At 37.4% G+C, this 22,312-nt stretch overlaps 1 protein-coding gene across 2 annotated transcripts in view; it reads right to left on the bottom strand.

The window, feature by feature from the left end:
- The window catches only part of ACACA (acetyl-CoA carboxylase alpha), a 231,332-nt gene that overhangs the window by 74,941 nt on the left and 134,079 nt on the right, over positions 1-22,312 (bottom strand). For both annotated transcript variants that reach the window (XM_045525552.1, XM_045525551.1), the window contains 6 exons: positions 22,029-22,070; positions 20,463-20,678; positions 19,540-19,695; positions 16,925-17,128; positions 11,869-12,024; positions 9,951-10,097 (listed from right to left, as the gene is read on the bottom strand). In XM_045525552.1, the coding sequence (XP_045381508.1) occupies positions 9,951-10,097; positions 11,869-12,024; positions 16,925-17,128; positions 19,540-19,695; positions 20,463-20,678; positions 22,029-22,070 (921 nt within the window). The remainder of the gene's footprint in view (positions 1-9,950; positions 10,098-11,868; positions 12,025-16,924; positions 17,129-19,539; positions 19,696-20,462; positions 20,679-22,028; positions 22,071-22,312) is intronic.

The following is a 22,312-nucleotide window of genomic DNA, read 5'->3' as shown; positions in this document are numbered from 1 at the left end:
GACAGTCATATCCCCCCCACACTTAATTAGGACACTGTAAGTTTTTCAGTCAAATTACTTTATATAGATGGGGCTATCTATATTATATACACAATGGAGATTTCTTGTTGAAAATTCTGTAGTCACTGTAACGGTATACGCAAGTGTGACAATGTGATTAGGAATGTGACATTCATTGATTTTGCCTAATATACAAGGCACCTAAGCCCAAGCTGCCTTGTATATTAACTAAGGAATAGTAAACAAGGAAAATTCCATCACTGAATCCCCCTTTTTCGTCTTCTCTTTCCCCCTAACGTTTTTATCCAGGTGAAACCTGGTGAAAATGACACTCCAGGACTAAGGGCTGAAGGAAGACTGACGGGCTAAGAAAGCAACAAAAGGGCAGCCTGTAGCCTGCCTATGAGTGGGTGGGTTTATAGTCTATGGGTTTCAGACTCAGACTGGCAGTGCCAGCATCTTCTTCCTTGACCACTGCCCCTCTCAGGTACTGACTAACCAAATGGTCCTGGGTCCTTAGCAAATTATGTTTTCATTAAGTAAGTTTTAAAATATTTAATTTCTGATTATTTTTCAGGACAGAACATTCCAGTGAGCAAGTGTTCTTAGGTTGAGGGTTATCAACCTAAGCTAATTATCTTAAAGTGAAAAAGAAAGGATCAAAAGCGCTACAGTGAATGAGCTAACGATAAGCAGAAATAAATATTTACTTCCCCTTACAGAAGTTCTAAGGAAGAAAATATTTCTTTGGCCACATTCTGATGCTGGAATAAACATGCTCAAGTGAGGGAGGAGGGGATGAGGAGGAGAAAGCAAGCAGAAGAGAACAGTCTTATTTAACTGTTTTTATGTGGGTAAAATGATTTGTGCCACAGTATTTCCATAAGAAGTGGGACCATTATTTTCCTGTAGAAACACATTTGGTTTGAAAAGTATCACTGGACAGGACGTGAAAATCAAACCAAATGAATTATTCACAACCTCCGATCAGAGGTGATCATTATTTCTGATGCTCCAAACAGTGATTAGGATTCTGCCCTGGGATGTCATTTTCTCGCTGAGTAACACCAGCGATACAGAAAGGCATTATCTATCTATCCATATATGTATTTTTTCTCCTGGGAGGACCTTGGTTTAATATTACTATAACAGATAGTAAAAACATGATAATATTAACATTTATTCTGATGGTGCCCATAAATGCCATTAGTCTGACACGAAGTGTCAACACTAATCATGACCCAAAATTAACACCAAAATTGACATCAACATTAATTGTACTATCAGTGTGAATAGACCGTGCAAGCGCACATAGGCGCTTTCCAAGGCTGCTCTTTTTACCACAAAATAAAACAACAATATTATGCTCAACAAAGAAATCTTAAGGAAAAGCTAAGGGGCAAAACATGTCAGGATTTTGGGTTTTAAGGGAAGCATCCATCAACTCTAGCTATGCTATGACAAAACAGAATGGGCCTATCTTTGTCACGGTTACCTTTCTTGTATCTCCCCGCTCTTGACTTCAGCTGTAACAATATCCTCCTATACAGATTTAAATACAGGTTAGACTGTGGCTGAGATGTTGAAGCTTTATTTGTTATTTTCCATGCTAAAAGTCTTAAGTTTTTTGACACAGCCTCCAGTAGCTATTGTTCTAATTCTACTAATGCCAGGAAGATGACCACCCAGCAGCATTACACAGGATCCTAGAAATGTCAGAGCTGAAGCAGACCGGGCATCATTTGCATCATAAAGATGAGAAAACTAAGATCCACAGAGACGGAATCTGAACTTGACTTCCTTTTTAGATACAGAACAAAATGTTAGCTTTTGCCCCCCTTTTGTATCTTGCAAGGAATATTAAATCTGTAATTAGATACTATCAAAAAATAATTATCATTGTAAATTTAACTCATGTTAGTCTCATAATAAAACATACTTGATGAAATATCAGAAAATACTGTATAGGTCTTTAAAGATGTATTTTTAAGCCATAAGACAATGCAATATTTGACTTAATTTGTGCCATTTGGAAAAGCCATGCTGAAAAAAATGTCCATGCCTTTCTATATTGTCTTATCTGCCAGATATCACGTTCCATTGTCTAGTGTTGTATGATCACATAAAACAGCTCAAAACAATTTTCTTAACAGCTGAAAAACTTTTTTTCATGCTTGGATAATTCAAAAATGGCTGAATGAACTTACCTTAACCCCTCTAAAAAGCAATAAAAGGGTAAGAAAAATATAACTTTAGAGCAAAAAATTTCATCCCAGAGGTAATTCTTTGAAAATGTTAGAAATAATATTTTAAACAGGAGAATTATTTCTCCCTGTAATATTTATACACACGAAACCACAGTAATTTTATATATGCACACACTGTAATTTAATAAGCAATCAAAAATTTTTTTTAACACGCAATGGAGCACATAGCCAGTGGTATTTGAGAAATGGGGCACAGGATTAATTGGTTGATATGGAAATTAAACAAGCTGGCCTACTATAGTTCCAGAAGCCTTGCCCGTTAATCATAGGAATGAATGTTGAACTCTGGTGCTCCACGCTACACCTCATCCTCTGGTGTCATCTGTTGCTGTCCTGATGTTCATTATTGCCTCTAGTTGGAGTGGTAAAGTTTCCTGACTTAGGGTATTATGTCACACCCTTTTTCAGCGAAATCTTAAAACTTAAGACATGTACAAAAGTGCGTTATTTTGTTTAAAGGCTATCTCTAGACTTACTTTTGAAAGGAACTGAGGGACCCTACACAACTCTGAGGAGCCCTCTACAAGTGGGCCAATGGAAGCACTAGGATTTTCAAAGTCAATCAAGCTTTTTTTTTCCCCCCCACATACAGAGTCTCACTCTGTTACCCAGGCTAGAGTACAGTGGTATCATCATAGCTCACTGCAACTTCAAACTCCTGGGCTCAAGCGATCCTCCCGCCTCGGCCTCCCACAATGCTAGGATTATAGGAGTGTGCCACCACTCTTAGTCTCAATCAAGTTTATTGACCCTTGGTTTGTTACCAAAGGAATGAGTCAAAACTAATCAACCTGATGAGAAATCTCCAACACCAATAACAGTCATTCAGAAGGAATTCCATATGCATCCCCAAAGAGCAGTGTCAGAAATTCATTACCAGTAATTTCATAGTAGGGAGACTTATTTTTCAAAATGAACCTCAATATTTTTCTAATGAGGGATCCAACTTTGGTTTGGAAGATCACTTTAGGCAAAGATATGTAGCCAAATACACGTACTTAGAATATGAGTAAAAGAAGTATACAATAATCTTTTAAAAAACTATCTTATCACATATTCCATAATACTTTTTTCTCTATCAGGCCTATCTTGCTGAAAGGATTCAGAATGGGGTTTCTGAAGCCCTTGAAGAAAAATAAGGCAAGCATAAATTCTGAATGTTTATATATAATTAGTGTTATGTGACCCTTTTCTACTGAGGATCTCAAAGCACTTACATTCATTTGCCCGTCTTCAGGGATAAGATCAGTGGCAAAGACCTTTAGTCCCTTTTAATAAGTAGAACAATCAGCACATAGACCATGGTCTGTTTTTCAGACCTGCTTTTCTTAGATCTATTTCAGAATTCACCTTTAGCATACTATAATTCAAATATGCCTCTTTTCTAACACATATTTAAAAGGCTGACACTGACTCAATTTCCATATCCAGCATGAAAAGGTAAACTAATTTCAAAAGAAAGAAACAAATGCACAGTAAAATACATCCAAATTAGCTTCACATTCATGGAGCTGTTTTTGAGGTTAAATTGAGCAAAACAATGTGCAAAAATCTGATGTTGAACTAGAAAAATATTTGGGTATTGTGTTCATGAGAAATGGTCAACCCTTTCCTAACCACCTAATTCTACAAGCATATACACACTCTCTCCAAGCAGAGTTTTAGAACATAATGATTTCCACTAGAATTTGAGTCCAGGATAACCCAAGAAATTCCTTTGAGAATATGGGAAATGTCAACCAAGTGAATTAAGACAGAGAGTTATGGTGGTTTTTCTAAAATAAGAGGTCCTTTGGGTTAAGAGGTCCAGCCTAAGAACTGTCAAAATGGATCTACTAATTAATTTCTTCTAATCTTTTAGGCTTATATTAGCTTACCAACTTCCTATCCCTACCCAACTCCTAAATGTCTTTTTTTTTGATACTGAAATTGGAGATTTCAAAGGATTATAGTAACATTTAAATGAGGTGCATAGTCAAAATGGTAAGATTTGTTTAAGCTGGTCAGTAGATACAGGGGTATTTGTCATATCACTCTTCGTATTTTTCTGGATGTTTAAAATGTTTTATGGTAAAAAAAAAAAAACTATAGAGATGCTGTGGTTTAGTGGTACTGGATGTCAGCCCACTGCCAACAATTAAACACTAATTAAATATGGGTATTGGTAGGGCTGAGCAGTTCCTACTCCCCACTGAACTCCCAATCCTCCCTGTCCCCCCTATTTCACCCCTGAGAACATAAAGTGGAACAGAAACCAAAATAGCAATCATGAGGGCTGCTAGTCTTTAAACTTTAACTTATACTACTTTATTTCCTCTTCAATCATCCTCTTCCTAAAAAAAATGTACAGAGCCATGACGTAAGGTTCAATAGATCTCTAACCAAAGAGTTAAAATTGTAATTATATATTGTGGGAACACTAGGTAAAGCCTAACATACCTACTGGTAAAAGGGGAAGGACACCAGTGGACACCTCACTGAACAGGGCAATTCAAGAGGTTTGTTTGAATGCCAAGATTTTGAGAAGGAAAAACCCTGACACCTAGTGCTCATCTGAAAAAATGAAGCCTTGGAGCCACCACAATTCTTAAGTGTGGTAGTCTGTGTGGAGGTGATGATCAAATTGCATTCAATTTGAAATACACTTTTCTCCCAAAAAATTTTTAAGAAAAATTTTATACCATGCAAGAATTCCAGTCTTTGATTACCAATCCTTTCTTCGGTATACATCCTGTACCTAATTATTATAACTGCTTCTAAATACGTCTTCTTTTCATCTCAGCTTTTCATTATGACAGGAGTGATGGGAGAGAATGTTAAAAGACCCATGTTCTGAAATGGTAAGGAATACAGGCTCCTAATTTCTGCCACCACTCATTACTATAAAAGTTGTCTATCATATCTTTCATCATTGCCCAATTTAGAGATTCTTGATCTAGTTTGCAGAGCTGATAAAGAAATAAAATAATGTTTATAGCTTATTTCAGAACAAATAAGAACATAGTCTCACCAGGCGTGGTGGCTCACACCTGTAATCCCAGGACTTTGGGAGCTAAGGCAGGAGGCTCGCTTGAGGCCAGGAGTTCGAGACCAGCCTGGGCAATATAGCAAGACCTTGTCTTTACAAAAATAAAATAAAATAAAATAAATTACCCAGGTATGGTGGCATGTACCTGTAGTCCCAGCTACTCAGGAGGATGAGGTAGAAGGCTCACTTAAGCCCAGGTATTCGAGGTTGCAGTGAGCTATGATTGTGCCACTCACTGCACTCTAGCCTGGGCAATAGAGTGAGACCCTGTCTCAAAAACAAAACAAAACAAAAAAGAACATAGTCTCAAGAAGGCTAGCGTTTTCTTTGTCCTATCAGGCAAAGTTAAGTTGTTCTCTGTCAAGTCCGTTACAGCCCTTGGCTTGATCTTAGCTTGAGCTTTTTAATAATGGGATTTAGTGCGAAAAGCAGCTGTACTGGATTGCGAACTGTTACTCAAAATGTTCCCACCTGCAATTACAGCGTCCACGAAATGATCAAAACAGGTTAGCAAACTGGCAGGAAAATGAAAACAATTCCTCCAAAATCGAGAAGTGGTAAAGTAGAACTGTTGGATAGCTGCATTTCTTCTGTATCTGGCTCAACAGCAAACATTCATCTAGCTGTGTATTTACATACAGTGCCCATCACTGTAGCTTCACGGCAGCTAGAAATGAAATCAGTTTAGTCTATGTTGCAATCACATTTTCCTCAATTTTCATCTTTACTTGAAACTATTAAGAAAAATCCTGGACAACTCATCTTTGGAGCTATTTACAGGTAACATAGTTCACAGATTTGTCCTATATCTTTTTTATTCCTACTCTAAATACATACTAAATGCAATGCCATTCAAATCTGACAATGAGAAAAATGTGTCCTCCTATCTTTCATCATGCATTAGTTGGCATTCCTTTAGTAACATCTTTCTTTATGGGAAAGGGACAACTAGGAAAATAGAAAGGAGAAAGTAGCTAACACTGCATCAGAAAAGCTCTCTTTCTCCTGCTTTTAACACAGGCACAAATGTTCAAAATGCAGGTCACATCTCTGCTGAAACAGCCAATATTCTTCCTCAAATGGCAAACAAGTTACCTAAAACTAAACGGAACTGAATAGGTCCAAGTCCTGGTCCTATCACCATTTTACCTATTTGCTATCCTGGAAAAGAAATAGGGAAGAAGGACTGGCTACCCATATAGCCAGTGGTCTGATAAGTGCAGGTTTTCTGCCTTTGATCAAGGAGAAAAGCATCTCAATTCATGGGAAAATTCTGCAGGAATCTCTTGTTTTACCCTTATTCCTTATACCCATGTGCTAAGCTTTCAAACCCAGAAACTCTAATCCTTCATGGTAATGCAATACTACCTACAATGATGACCTGGTAGAGCCGTCACTTTTGGAGAATACCACATTATGATGATTTAATGTCTATGTAGCATCAATGCATTTACATTGAGCCCTGGCTCTCAGAACATTAACAGGTCAATTTTTTATTCCTTTTTTAATAAAACTATTGCTCAAGGCTCTGTTCAGATGCCCATTCTCTTTGGGACAGGACAGATTTGCTCCAAATCTCATCAGCATGAACTCTTTTCATTCCCTTCACATCATTCTTGGGGTAATATGTAGAGTGCCAGGCTCATGACAAACTTGCTCTTTGGCCAAAGAAAATTAAACTGCAATAGCTGAAAGTCAACTTGCCCTGATAAAACTGGGCTCAGCATGAGGACATACGTCGTACTGACACCTCGTCATCACTTAGGCCACAGCTGTCCCTCAGAGTTCTGACTGCTGAAACTCCATCCTTAGATTGGTCAGTCTTTTAGTGGACATGCTCCATTGTATGTTCAAGCTATTGGTAGCAGAGTTTGATACTAATACTGCAACCTCATTCCTGTCGTGCAGTGCCCTATAATCTCGCTAAGGCCACTGACTGACTTTACCAGCCATCCTGAGCATTAGTCACTAACTGCTCACAAAAGAACATCACTCTCGTTCCTCCTGAGCTCAAGGGCTCAGAAATAGCAAGCTAACACTCAGCCTCAATCCTAGTCAATCATTTGAAGAAAAGAAAAAGAGAACAAAGAAAATAGGCAACTAAGGAGGGAAAGGTGTAGAACAAGAACAAAGTGAGAACTAGCAAAAAGTCAAAAAATTCTTAAACAAATACTATTAGCTTTCTGTTTTTAAAACTATTAAAGTACTGGGCAAAGGAAAACATGTGGTCCCTATACTAGATCTACTACTCATAGCTATAGTCCTACGCTGCTGCTTAACACATCCCTTTCCACTAAGGTTTGTTAGGTCTTACAAGGGTTAAAAAAAACCTTTAATTTTTTAAAATTCTTGTGTGTGTGTGTATGTGTGTGTGTGTGTGGTCTTTGGGTACAGAGTCCCCTATAATAAGACTATTTGTATTCATACTGGCAGAGTAAACACTACATGTTCATGCCCAGGCAGCTCTGTGCTTGTAATTTCAGCAAGAACAGAGCTCTGTCCCTCTGGGACTTCACTATTCCCCCAGTCTCCATTCGCTCAAACAGAATGAGAGCAGAAAGAAAGCAGGAGAGAAAGATCATGGCAAGAGGTTTCACACAGCACTGCAGCTAGCTTTCACGTGGCCAAAAATCTCATTTTGTGTTTTAATTACATTAAGTTAAAACCATTTTACTCTCAGCCCCATGTTCACAAGGGTGCCTTCCATTCCTGAAGACTACACTGTTCAATGAATCAGAATTTAAGTCTAGCACAATGAAGCTTTTTTTTGCTGTTGAGGGGCTCACTAAACAGATGCTACACACAGCAGTAAAAATCTCTGCTTCAACTTTGTGTATTGACAAGTTTATATCTATTCTTCTCAAAATTCTATGCATCCTTCCTTCCTATCCTCTTGCCTTTGATATTTGTTGAGGTGCTAGATTAGAACTCCTACAAGTCTGATACTCTCCATCTAGTCCAATGCTTGCATCCATCTTAATAACAAATCATCTACTCTTGGCATCCATTGGTATATTACTGAAACAGCCATACTCACACCTTGTACATATAGTAAAATTTTTTGAAAAAGATATTAAATAAAATGGGAATAAACTACATGTTGTCTCCAAAGGTCTACCCAGCCTGTTTATGGTGAACACCCAGGTAAAGATCACTCCTGGCCGGGTGAGGTGGCTCACACCTGTAATCCTAGCATTCTGGGAGGCAAGGTGGGAAGATCGCTTGAGGCCAGGAGTTTGAAACCACCCTGAGAGCGAGACCCCATCTCTACAAAAAATAGAAAAATTAGTTGGGTGTGGTAGTGCACAGCTGTAGTCCTAGCTACTCAGGAGGCTGAGGCAGGAGAATCACGTGAGCCCTGGAGTTTGAGGTTGCTGTGAGCTATGATGACACCAATGCATTCCAGCCTGGGCTACAGAGAAAGACTCTGTCTCAAAAAAAAAAAAAAAAAAAGAAAACACAAATCACACCTTCTATGGAATGAGATTTATCTAGGGATTATATCTAAGGTTGAAATAAAAACATCTCTTTTTAGGTTTGTTACTTTGCTATCACTTTTATAACTATATATTAGAAACAGTTAAAATCAGGAAGAAGCTCAGTGCATGGAGGTGGGTATAAATAGGGCAGAGGCTGGGGTTGGTGGCTGAAGCCTATAATCCTAGCACTCTGGGAGGCTGAGGCAGGAGGAGTGCTTGAGCTCAGGAGTTCCAGACCTGAGTTCCAGAGGAAGAGTGAGATACCATCTCTATTAAAAATAGACAAATTAGCTGGGCATGGTGGTACGTGTCTGTAGTCTCAGGTACTCCGAGGCTGAGGCAAGAGGATTGCTTGAACCCAGGAGTCTGAGGCTGCAGTGAGCTATGATGACACCACTGCACTCTAGCCAGGGTGACAGGGCGAGACTGTATCTTAAAAAAAAAAGTATAGGGCAGAATATGAGTTTATATCATTATTAATAGGTTACTATGTGAGAAGGGATACCAATTCTAGAAAATACCTTCTTGGATAATTACCAAAAAATGGGTTCTCTGTTACTTTCTTTTATGTTTAAACCCCTGGTTCTGATTGAGCCCCTTCATGAAAAAACACATTTATCATGCTCACAATAGTAGCAGATCAAATGAGCTGAGCATGGAAAAGATACTTTAAAAAAAATGCATATTAGTATGCAAGTAAGTATCCAAATAAGTAAAAACATTAGGTAAAACAATACTTTACATGTTTTTATTATAGAAAATCTCAACATTTCACATATACAAAATTAGAGAAAGTAATCTATTTTCATGTAGCTATCACCTAGCTTCAATTATCAACTCATGACCAATCTTGTTTCATCTGTACTCCCACCTTTACCCCTTTTTATTTTGAAGCAAATCATTGCATCTGTAAATATTTTAGTATGTGTGTATTACAGAAAACAATACTCTTTTTTAAAAAGCAAAATCATAATACCATATCACACCTTAAAAAATCAACAATAATTCCTTGATATCCAGTCAATATTCTCTTTCTAAAGAACTCTACCAATAAGACTAGTATTCTGCCTATGCCACTTCAGTCTTAATCAGTACTTATTTAATGGCTACCCCCATAGAACGCCGGTTACTAGTGGACACAGAAATAAGAAACGGAGATGAGTCTTAATTACTTACCTCATTTCCTCCTGGAAGCCTGTTCATGTGTACCAGCTGACCTTGATCATCCAATACTAGCTCAGTATATGTCAGTATGTCAGATGGCAGAGGAGGTGATGGAAGGAATGCTTGAGTGGACATGGACTCCCAGAGTTTGATCAGGGACTAGTAGAAGACAGAAGGTTGATTACTCAGTGACAATTAACATTTCAATATAGACAAAAATAATCATTATGGTTTAGTCAATCTGATTTTGCTTTCTTTTCCCAGTGTTCTGCAGAGAATCTAAGCAGTAGACCAAATTCTCCAGCTCCCATTCTCAGTTAAAATAAATTTGTAATTATTTTTTACATGCCAAAAGTCAGGCATTTTTCCAACAGAGTCAAACTATTGAGTGACTCTGAATCAGCACTAGAGCATTAACACACATAAAAGACCTAACACTATCCCAGGAATATTAAAATTAAAACACTAAAACAGCATCAAATCCTTTTTACAAAAAGGAAAAAAAAATCCTAAACAAATTTGGCAATAGAAGAATATTCAGGAAAGTGACATGACACTCAGTTAATAAAAAGAAAATCCCAGAAGGCAAGAATAAAGTTTTTACTAGAAGTTCAGGGGAAGAATCTTCTTTCTAATATTTTTCATAGCTACAGGCCCATACATAGGAATCAGCTAACTAAATGTATATGACTGTTTGCAAATGTGCAAATCAACTCTGCTCAAATTTGAGAAAATAGACAGACACACCTATTCATTGTAAAAACATTATGATTTCCATTTCCAACTTCCTATAAATAAAACAAGTCCTTCATGAAGCAGGAACTAGTTCAGTTCTTTCTTTGCTTGCCTAAAAGCAACATTTAAAGCCCAAATGACTCACACATTCATATATATCCTAATCACAGCGTCAATGTCTACTATATAAGAGGAATTATTTAGAATGTCATTTATATTTATCGAACAGGCATTGGGAAGGAGAACCAAACTCAGCTTTTAGGCTAACGATGCTATAAAAGGTAAATACTAAGTGAAGGTAGCTATGTTTCAGGTGATAGAATTTGTAAACAAATGGTTACATAAAGGTAATCTCTTATATTTGTGAGTAACACAGGAATTACAGACTACTTAACAAAGCCACATATATAACTTTATTAAAATTCAAATGTGGTAATACTGGTAGTATTGACTAGGAGACTTGGAAAAATTCTATATTCATAGATTTTTTTTTCAAGGAAAAATTTCATATTCTTTTGATACTTTATTCTTTATCGGTTGCATTTTCTGCTGGTGATATACTTTTTTGCCTTCTATTGATAGAAGAAAAATCTGCAGCATAGAGATGATTCACCATACAGATCGAAGGAATTTATTTTCATATAGAGGCTAAGATTCATAATGTCATATTTTCTCACACTAGTTTTTATTCAGCTATAATAAATCTCACACAAAAGAACGTATACTTTAAACTGTGTGCCATGAACTCTAGATCCATTTGTCTATGCTATCTATATTGATTCTCATCATATTAACCTAGGCTATCAACGAGGGACCTGGGTTATCCTAAAAACTAGGAAAATGAGAACTAGTTTCATACCTCTTTTTTAATATCCACAATTTGAATACAGACTTAGAAATATATATGTAATTCCTCATACAGGTCATTGTTAACTATTAATACCATCGTAGGCACATGGTCTTAGTTTACTTTCTTCTACTCAATAGAGACTTCTATTCTCACCATTCTTCCTATTAATTCATAAACAACCATACTATCTGACTTGGCAGTCAAAAATCCTCAAATGAAATAGAAATGCAAATATTATCAAGATATTTCCTGCTCTCTGCCTTCCAGTCAATTCTTCATCTGATGGAAATTCAGGAAACCTTGCCTCCTTGGAACATGTCAGAGCCCCCTAGTTAGCCACTTTACCTGCCGAAACATCTCTGGGATATCATATATGTATGTTGTCCCTAAGGACTGTGCCTGGAACCTCTTTGATTGAAGCAGGTCTTTGGTCACATATGGAGTATTGATTAACATTCCATGCAGTGGTCCCTGTTTGTCTCCATATGCCTGAAACATGATCTACAAAAAGAAAAAAGAAAAAAAGAATGGCATAAAGAGTCAAGAGACAGAGAAAAAAATCAGGCAGATGTCTAGAGGGGCTTTTTTTTTTTTTAAATAAACATCATCTCTTGAAAAACATTTTTGGTGGGTTGAGTAGCTAGCATAGACATGCCTCTTAACATTGGGTACTTTGTGCTCTCACCACCTTACAGGTTAACCCCGAAAGATGGTATGTAACCAGCTGTACACCATAAGCTGCTCTCACTTTTGAATTAGTTGAAATCAACAAAAAAACACAGTATAAATTTCACATCTCAGAAACAGTCTGACAAGGCTTGCCTTCTAAAGTGACTTGAATCCCATACACTTAAAAATGAAGTGTATCAACTAAGCAGTCTGGAGCAGTCCTAGTATTTAAGTTGAGGAACACCTATACACTAAAGATACATTCTCAGCCACGTATGGGGCTTGCACTTGTAGTTCCAGCTACTAAGGAAGGCTGAGGTAGGAGGATTGCTTGAGCCCAGGAGTTTGACATTGCAGGGAGCTATTATGATGCAACTGCACTCTAGCCCAGGCAACAAAGTGAGACCTTGTCTCAAAAAACTAAATAAATAAAATTTAAAAAGATAATTCTTTTCTTTCTGCAGTGGTAGAAGACACATCAAGCCTCTAGTGTCTTATCTGTGCTTTAGTCCACTTGATTAGAAGGTGCTTCATAAACATTATTAGTCACACAAAGACTTCAAAGATTTCTGCCAGAAGTGGATTTCATCCATCCATCTAGATATTTAATTCTTGTTAGCTTATAAGACATAGCTTATAGTAAAATAGCTACATTTTATTAAATTATATATATTAAAAATATATATGTATATATATTTATTTCCCCCCAGGATACTGTCTACAACTAGTGAATAGCTCCTGCAATACCTATAATGTCACATAATGAAATCACTACACCAGTTTTTAATCATTTTAACTCAAATATTTCTAGAAGAGTACTTCATACTCCATATATTTAGATAGTTTTATTTGCTTATGAATATTTATAAGGGATGCCATTATTTCAATTCAATTAATATTTATTGAGTGCCCAGAGGTTGTATAACACTAAACTAGGCACTTTATGTGTGAATACATAAAATATAGATTCCCAGCACAGAGAATACAAATGGAGATTGGGATGTAAGGGGATGTGTATACCCAAATGTGTATTCAGACCTAAAAAATAAGTACAAGTCTACCATTCATGAATAGATTTGTGGACCTGAAATATAGGCACAGGAATAGAATCAAGCACTTTCCTAAACCCTGGGTACCGTTCAGCTAAGTAAATCCTTAGCCCTTTAGCTCAGAGGAATAAGAATGTTCTGCTGATTTGTCAATCAGATCCTGTTTAGGGCAAAACTTGTCTCAGGCTGCTTAAAGGCCCACAGACTAGAGATCCCAGTCCTCTTCCTCAAAGCCAATGGGAAAAGTCACCACATGGGAGGTAGAATTAGTAATATCTTAAGAATGTGAAAATAGAAACAGAATGTTTTAAGAGATTCAAAGTGTTAAGTAAGGCAAGGGTACGGTATGAAAAAAACTAACTCAGAAGAGGTAAGCCAAATCAAAATAAGAAAAATGGGTAAAAACAGTAGGTTCTTAGAACTACATTTCTTGTCTATTACCCAAGATAAGGCCTGTGGGTATAGAGTGTGAGACTCAGTTTTGCCAAGCTCTGGGATGAAGATAGGCTGGTCATAGTTGAGTAACATAACTATGCACTGAGGAAGGGGTCAGAGAAAGCCATCTAGATTACATATGCTGCTGGTGGAAATTTAAAATGGTACAACCACTTTGGCAAACAGTTTGTCCATTTGTTATAAAGTTACATATTCATGTATTATAACCCAGTATACTCTTAGTATTTACCCAAGAGAAATGAAAACATAGCTACACAAAGATCTATAAATGAATGTTCATAGCAGCTTTATCCCTAATAGTCCAAACTGGGAAATAATCTGAAATGTCCATCAACAGATGCATGAATATAAAAATGTCAGTAAATCCATAAAATGGAATACTACTCAGCAATGAAAAGGAACATACCCATAATCTATGCAACATGGATGAACCTTAAAAGCATTATGCTGAGCAAAAAAGCCAGACATAAAATAGTACACATTGTCTGTTTCATTCAAAGGAAATTCTAGGACAGGAAAAACTAATCTATAGTGACAGAAAGCAGATCAGTGTGCAGAAAACCAGCACAGGTAATAAAAAAAAAAAAAAGCAAGGAAGCAAGCAAGCAGATCAGTGGTTGCCTACAGCTGGGGTTGGTGTCTCTACCTTTGACTGCAAAGGGGAATGAGAGTACGGGTAATGAGATGTTCTCTACCATGATTGTGATGGTAGTTACATGGGTGTATACAATTGTCTGAATGAAATGAACTGTACAAAAAAAATTAGTCCATTTTAAGACATGTAAATTATACCTCAATAAAAGTGATTTTAAAATGCTATTTCTCTGTTATGCTACACACTGGAAATCAAGTCACTTGTATGTTTTACAAGTTCATGAAAACATGTACACATTATATATGGCACACCTTTCACCAGAAGCCATCATAAAAGGGCTTCTCTTAGAAACCAATTTCTGACCCACATGATCTGTTCCCTTAGAACCCATACACCTACAACATTTACCACACCACAGAGAAACAAATCATTCATGTCTTCTTCCATTGACATGTAAATTCCTTGAGTAGACATCACTGTTGATCTTTGTATCCATAGTGTCTGACACACTATAAGTGTCAATAAATATTGAATTAAAGAAAAAAATGAATGAATGATAGACATGGTTCTGTATTATTTTAAATTCATACAGTGAATCGCTAAAGAAAGGGAAAGACAATTTGGCACTGGCACCGAGTAGGCATGAGGAGCAGCGTAACTGGGCTGGAGGCTGCTCCTTCCATCAATTCCCACTGCCAGCCATGCCCACGAGTTATTTCCCATGTGGCACTGGCTCTTGAACCTAAGGAGCCTTCTTCCTTCAGAGTTCCTTAACTATGCAGGACCCTTTGCAAAAGGGGTTCCCCCCTTAGGCTGAAGGTGGCTCATTCATTCTTTCAGATACTTATCAAGTGCTTATTCTGTACCAAGCACAGTAGCACCAAACCCTAACTGAAGGCATCTGCACTTTTCATGCTCCTGTGTCACCACTAGCCAGCATGAGGGAAATTGCAGAGCTTTCTAATAAAAGAAAGGAAAAAAGGGAAAGTAGTTATGAAGAACAAACATATTTATCAAAAACATTAAAATCTCAAGTGGCCATCTTATTTTTCACAAGAATAGACCTGCCTTGAAGCCATTGTAGAAGTTAATTAAAAACATCCTTGCTCATAGAAAGCTTTGACTGAAAATGTCTTTAAGGTTGTCCTGAAAAACATCAAATGCAGCAAAAATTATTGAATACGCTTTCTCTTGCTCACCACTCGTACTCTTTCTTACTCACTCTTTGTTTTACTGCTCAGTTCTCACAGGATAGATTTCTCTAGCCATCTAACTGGGAATCAAAGCACAAAATGAAAGGTCATTCTGACAACTATCCAAACCGAGACTTTTTTTTTTTTTTTTTTTTGAGACAGAGCCTTGCTCTGTCACCCTGGGTAGAGTGCAGTGGCGTCATCATAGCTCACTGCAACCTCCAACTCCTGGGCTCAAGTGATTCTCCTGCCTCAGTCTCTTGAGTAGCTGAGACTACAGGTGCGTACCAACACTCCCGGCTAATTTTTTCTGTTTTTGGTAGAGACGGGGTCTTGCTCTTGCTCAGGCTGGTCTCAAACTCCTGAGCTCAAGTGATTCTCCCCCCTTGGCCTTCCAGAGTGCTAGGATTACAGGTGTGAGCTACTGCACCTGGCCCAAACTGAGATTTTTAAAATTCATCTTCAAAAGACCAGCAAAAAAATATCTTTTCCTACCTCTACTCCTGGATTTAAAAGGACAGAGATAAAAACAAGAGACACATAATCTCTTCCTGGTGCCCAATGTACAGAACAGACCGAAACCCTTGTTTATGTATACTGGAGCATGTTCATCCTTTAATCAGAAGGAATGCACTTCTCGAGTCCAGGCCAAAGCCCTAAAATAATACTCTAATTCTTAAAATATGTGAGCAATAGTGAACCAACCCAAATCCAGTATCATAGCAAATGATCCAAATATTTGGAAACTAAGGTGGTAAAACAGATTAAAAGGAAATTCTCTGTTATCACAGAATGAGTCTACTGAGTCACTTTCTATTTTCACATTCTCAATTTTTCTACATGAAAATGGGTTAAAGTTTGCCAATTTGCTCTTAAATATATGATACCCTGAATGAACTCTTTGAAGGAAAGAGAATGTGTATAAACAGAATAACATTAATAGATAAATATGATAAAGTCACTGCTTGATAGTGCTCATGCTACTACACTATGTTGAAATTTTCCTTCTTTAACACAGAAATTAGTGACATATGCCAACAATTCTCCTTTCCTCACTTGCCAATAAGGGGTTTAACTATGCTGAAAACAGGAAGGAAAAATCAGAGCAGAGACTCAATTGCTGAAGTAGTCCAATAGTTCTCTAATAAAAGAGCCCTAAACTGCAGAATTAGCTCTGGAGTCAGGTTCACTTGGCATCTGTTAGTGCTCACCAATATGGGACAAAATGTTGAATGTTTTATGACATTCATGACTGAGAACATAGACACATCATAAAAGGCAAATGAAGTTTTTCAAATTCACATAACCATTCAAGCTTATAGAGGATAACCGTGGGGTGAACCAATGAGATTTGTGAGTTTGGGTCTTCCATAACAAGGACAAGTGGCTTATCTGTAGGACCAAATCAAAACTCTGAGGAGCCTGCTTGACTACTGTACCTGTGCTGTCCTGGAGTCAGTCACTTCCTTGTACAGGCTGATGTCCAGGTAATAGCCAGACTCGTTTGTCAGGAAGAGGCGGATAGGAATTGCTTTTCCAGTTGGTGTCAGGCGAATGTTGATTTTCAGTTCTGCCTGGAGGACGCGTAATTTCCACAGCCGACTTCCATAGCGCATTACCATGCTCCGCACAGATTCCTCAATCTGACACAGACACATCACCAAGAATAAAACTTAAATACCTTGTAACTACAACCCGTTCAGGTCTGCCCATCTTTGGGAAAGAAGGATTGAAAAAACGATGGTTTGGGGGATATACACTATATTCCTTACAAAAAGTGGTCACATAGTTTCTTCCCAAACATATTCTTCCTTGGAATAAGTCAGGGACAATTTCACGTTGGCCTGGCATTTTTGAGTCGTTTTCTTGGCTCACAACATCCAAATCTGTGCAACTCTTTCCCAATTATATTCATACTCTATATCAAAGATCTGCAACATCTAAAATTACAAGCCACGGGATTTAAGAGAAAGCCCCCAATAAGAATAAAATCTCTAGTTAAATAGCTACTAAGTAGCATTTATATGCATGGTAACTATGTTTCATTGCATTTACAGGACCTTAAATCAAAATAGCAATTACCACCATGAGCTTTTTTCCATACAATTTTATTAAACTTTATAATATATGTCTCTTGGTAAATTGCACAAATTAAAGAAAGGCAATTTGTAGGTGGTGCTAGAATGTTCTCTCTAAACAGAACCCTGAAGCTTGGTCACTGCTAAGTCCACCTGCGATTTAAAGAGATGGGACAGATGTTTCCTGGTTTCTCTAAGCTTTATACCAAGTCAGCTTAATGCTCTTAGTTTTCAGGGTTAGGAGAGTTATTTTAACTACATGGTCTTAGATGTGATTTCTTATTATTGACATGCTAACACAAAACTTTTATGGCTACAGGCAGCTAGAACATACTATTAGAAATTATCACTTTCTTAAATGAAGTGTCTTTCTAAAATGCTTTCTCAACTTAGAAAATCTCAAAAATATCTCATATCACCCCTTTCTTTTGGTTCTTCAGTAGTATGTGCCACCCTTGCAGTTTATTTCTGCACTACAGAATTTTAAGTTAGAATGGGTTTCAAGGAGTTAACTACTCTATTCTTACACTTGTTTGTTAACCAAGAGATATTTATCCATTGTTTTCTTGAGGGAACAAAAGCAGCAATCTCTATGTACAGAAAATTGGTAGCCATCAATGATTAGAAAAGCAGAGCCAGGGCATACAGGTGTTTAGAGTGGAAACAGAGAGACTAATCTCAAAAAATCATTGAAAAAAGGTAAGCTAAATCTAAAAAACTACACAGTTTTGGTGTCCAGGCCATGTTTTAAGTTTCTCGGCTTCATGAGTCCCAGAATGCTTAGGATAAATTTTTTTTTTTTTTTTTTTTTTGAGACTGGGTTTCACTCTGTTGCCCTGGCTACAGTGCAGTAGCATAATCATAGCTCACTGCAACCTCAAACTCCTGGGCTCCAGTGATCCTCCTGCCTCAGCCTCCCAAGTAGCTGGTACTACAGGCACATGTTACCACGCCCAGATAATTTTTCTATTTTTTGTAGAAATGGGGTCTTGTTCTTGCTTAGGCTGGTCTCAAACTCCTAGCTCAAGCAATCCTCCTCCCTTGGCCTCCCAAAGTGCTGAGATTACAGGCGTGAGCCACCGTGCCCGGCCTTTAGAAGTTTTGCTTAAACTAGATGATGAGATTTGAGACTTAATGAGTACTACCGTCCTTGGCTTTCCTGAGAGACAAAAGCAACCAATTATTAACTTGGAATCTTGAAGAAAAAAGTAGAATGCTATTTCTCAGCTTAGATACTAAGTTCAAAAAGCAAAAGTCCATGGCTATGACTGATCTTGAGAAAGAGAAAGATACTGGTTCTCCTACCCAAATTCCATAATATGATAGAAAGAGTTGGCGGGAACACAGAGAGCAGCCTGTCTTTATTACACCTGGGATAAAAGGTCAAGTACAAAATCATCTTGTTTTCCTTCCTTAAATTATATAGAATGTATTAGAATAGAGCCTCAGGGAAGAAAATATACATAATACATGTGAAATTCCTTAGCCAAATTCTCTCCTTGTAGAAAAATACTAAAGAAAAATAGGTTAGATACTTTGAGAAGGTGCATTATCTCGCTAAGGCCACCAGGTAGGTAATGTTTAAAACAGTAATTTAGCCAAAATGCTAAATAACAGCAAAATGAATTATTCCAGATGAGAAATCTTAGGGAATAAAACAGGATCACTATCATGGCAAATATCATAAAACAGGTACTAATAAAGGAAAAGGGTTTTACGTTTTTGTACTGCTTGTAAGTGACCACAAGCTAACACCATACCACCACCTTCAGTCTTGAGGTCTGTTTTTAATAGCCTTATCAAATTTTTGACACCATCCCAGAAACTCAATCTTACAAGGATACTATAAACTTTAAAGATTAAGGGATCAACCAATTGGAAAAGAGTACTGTTTCTAAGTTCAAGTAAGGTAAGTGTGAAGGAATCTCTTTTTTTGTGCTTACTAGTGCTGGGAGAGAAGCTAAGGAGAAACGTACCTTTGATGGGTCCATGATGACTGTGGGCACAAAGTTGAGGAAGATGTGGTTACAGTCAGTGCGGACATTTGTATTGTTAAAAGCAACTTCTAACTCATCCATGGCTTCCAGAAGGAGTCGCTCTCCTTCATTTTGTAGATATTCAAAAGAAGCTTCCTATGCAGGAAGAAAATCAATATTAGTGGTTTTTAAAAGAGGCAATAAAGAAATGGCTATCATAATTACTTATGCAGCAGTATGTCATGAATCATAAGGTACCTGGTGAAGAAACTGTTTACCCTTCTCCCTAGAGTCAGTCCAGCAACTACAGGCAGCAGGGGCAGGCAAGGGTCAGGTAAAGAGCCCCCACCAGCCCTTTCTCCTGCCTCTTAGTATATCATTCTCTTCCAAGAGGTAGAAATGCTGGCTATCCCCAGAGCTATAACTCCAATAGGATTATATTTCACATATGCCAAACAGAGCTATTTAGAAAGGAAATCTGTTTACAAAGGAAAAGCTGAAGAAGGGTTATAGCTGTGGGATGCAATAGTAACTAACACACCAGGAAGTGCCTTGCTATATACAGACACTACCCATACCCCGAGACAGGTTTACCATGTGATCGCCTCTTTCCTAACTTTTCTCCTTATCCTCTGTCATCACCCCACTCTCCCTATGATTTTTCTGTTAGTATGCTTTTCCTTTTCTCAGGAAGCTATCATGCTTCCATTACCAAGGACAACCAGAAGGGGGGAAAAGCCTTTATCACATGAAATATTTACTTTTGTGAGAGAAATGACTCTCAGACTTCTGCCGGTTATTGGAGAGTAAGATGAAAGAGAACAAGAGCCTTGATTCAAAAAAATGAAAACCTGATTTTGAACCATGCCTATTTCTCTGTCCCTTCCATCAGGGATAACTTCCCATTAAAGTACAGCACCCACCTTGGTGACCAGATCAGAATGTCTGATGATTGCACGAACAAAGAACCTGTAGTCTGTCACTTCTGTGCCCACTTCTACTTTGGCTGCCCCGAGATACAGGTGCATCTTGTGATTAGCACACGGAATGGCAGTGAGGTCAAAATTTCTCATCCGGTTCAGCTCTAACTGGAAAGCCAGAGCAGGCTCCAGGTGACGATAGATACGATCCTCCTCAAACTGGGCACAAAAATCAGAGAAAAAACAGCTCACAAGAGGAATTACAAAACTGTATTAAGAATGTGTAGATAAAAGAGACCCTTGAAAACAGAACATATGATGTGCTAATGAACAACAAAAATGAGCTGCATACAAGGATAATGCTATAGCTTACATAATAAGATTAGGCATTAAAGTACCTATTTACTTCCCAAACTTTCATCATTTATACTTTTACAAGTGGTGATGATCTGTATTAAAAACAAAGAAGCAAAAAACCTAAATTCCCTTAGAACTCCTACAGCATTTAATGTCTATATAATTCATTTTTACACAGACTGCTTCACGTTGATATCTACCTCACATGCCAGTGTTTTGAGTTTACCCAACTAATCTAAAATGCTTAAGGGCAGGACTCATGTCTTATCACTTATGACACGGGACAAAGGACATAATAAATATTCAACAAATAAACATCATATAATTTTTAAAAAGATATTTGGCTTTGGAACATACTATACATTCATAGATATATAATCATTTATTTATCTTTTTAAAAAGTTGCATTAGTACATTTACTATATGTTTTGCCGAAACTAAATTGTTTTTCCAGAGTACATGTCAATTGAGTGAATGGAGAGACAGTGCCCAAAATATAAGCTGGTAACAGGAAGAAACCAACATGGTCTGAAATTTTTTACTTTTAAAATTAAAAAACAAATGTACATAAACAAAAGTAGAGTATAAATGAACTGTGTGTAGGGACAAGAATAATCATACTTAGTAGTCTTTTAATAACATCACATCATTAGGATCATTCTAAAAAGGATAGGGATGATTTTGAAGTTACTGCCTTCTTTGGGTAGCTCAATACATTTGATTGTTTTCTAAACCAAAGTCTTTCAGAAGGGTGTCTGCTTTATTTTTAAGACACATGTAAGGCAAAAGGAAGCACAAGTTTAATCAGAGAAAGGAGAATGGCAAAGATAAACTACTCTTGGGCTTTTAAAAAATAAAAATTATATAAATGGAAGGAAGGGAGGGAGGGATGGAGTGAGGAAAGAAAGAAGGAAAGGAAGGAAGGAAAGGAAGGAAGAAAAGAAGGAAAGGAAGAAAACAAAGAAGTAAGAAAAGAGAGGAAGGAAGGAAGGAAGGAAGGAAGGAAGGAAGGAAGGAAGGAAGGAAGGAAGGAAGGAAGGAAGGAAGGAAGGAAGGAAGGAAGGAGAAGGGAAGGGAAGGGAAGGGAAGGGAAGGGAAGGGAAGGGAAGGGAAGGGAAGGGAAGGGAAGGGAAGGGAAGGGAAGGGAAGGGAAGAGAAGAGAAGAGAAAAGAAAGATTGATTTAAAAAGACAAGGAAGAAATTAGTCCTTACCTTATCTCTTGCTCGGAATGTGAAAAATTTAGGGAATTCTCTCTGTATTAAAGGACGGGAAAATATGTCAGTGCAAAGCATCTAGAATATAGTTTTCTAGAAAACATGCTCCTTACTAAGCTTAGTCTGAGAAATATGAATAATCCTCTGAGTAACCATCACTTTGACCCCATTTCCAAATTTGAGAATCACCACATTATTAACTTAACTTTAATATCTACCCTCTCCCTGGAAAAAAAATTGTATTTTTTTTATTTCCCAAGTGAAAAAAAAAATCTTCCTGG

This window comes from Lemur catta, chromosome 15 (assembly GCF_020740605.2).
Source record: "Lemur catta isolate mLemCat1 chromosome 15, mLemCat1.pri, whole genome shotgun sequence".
NCBI lineage: Eukaryota > Metazoa > Chordata > Mammalia > Primates > Lemuridae > Lemur > Lemur catta.
Note: the sequence above shows the minus strand (reverse complement) of the source record. Positions and strands in the feature narration are given on the sequence as shown.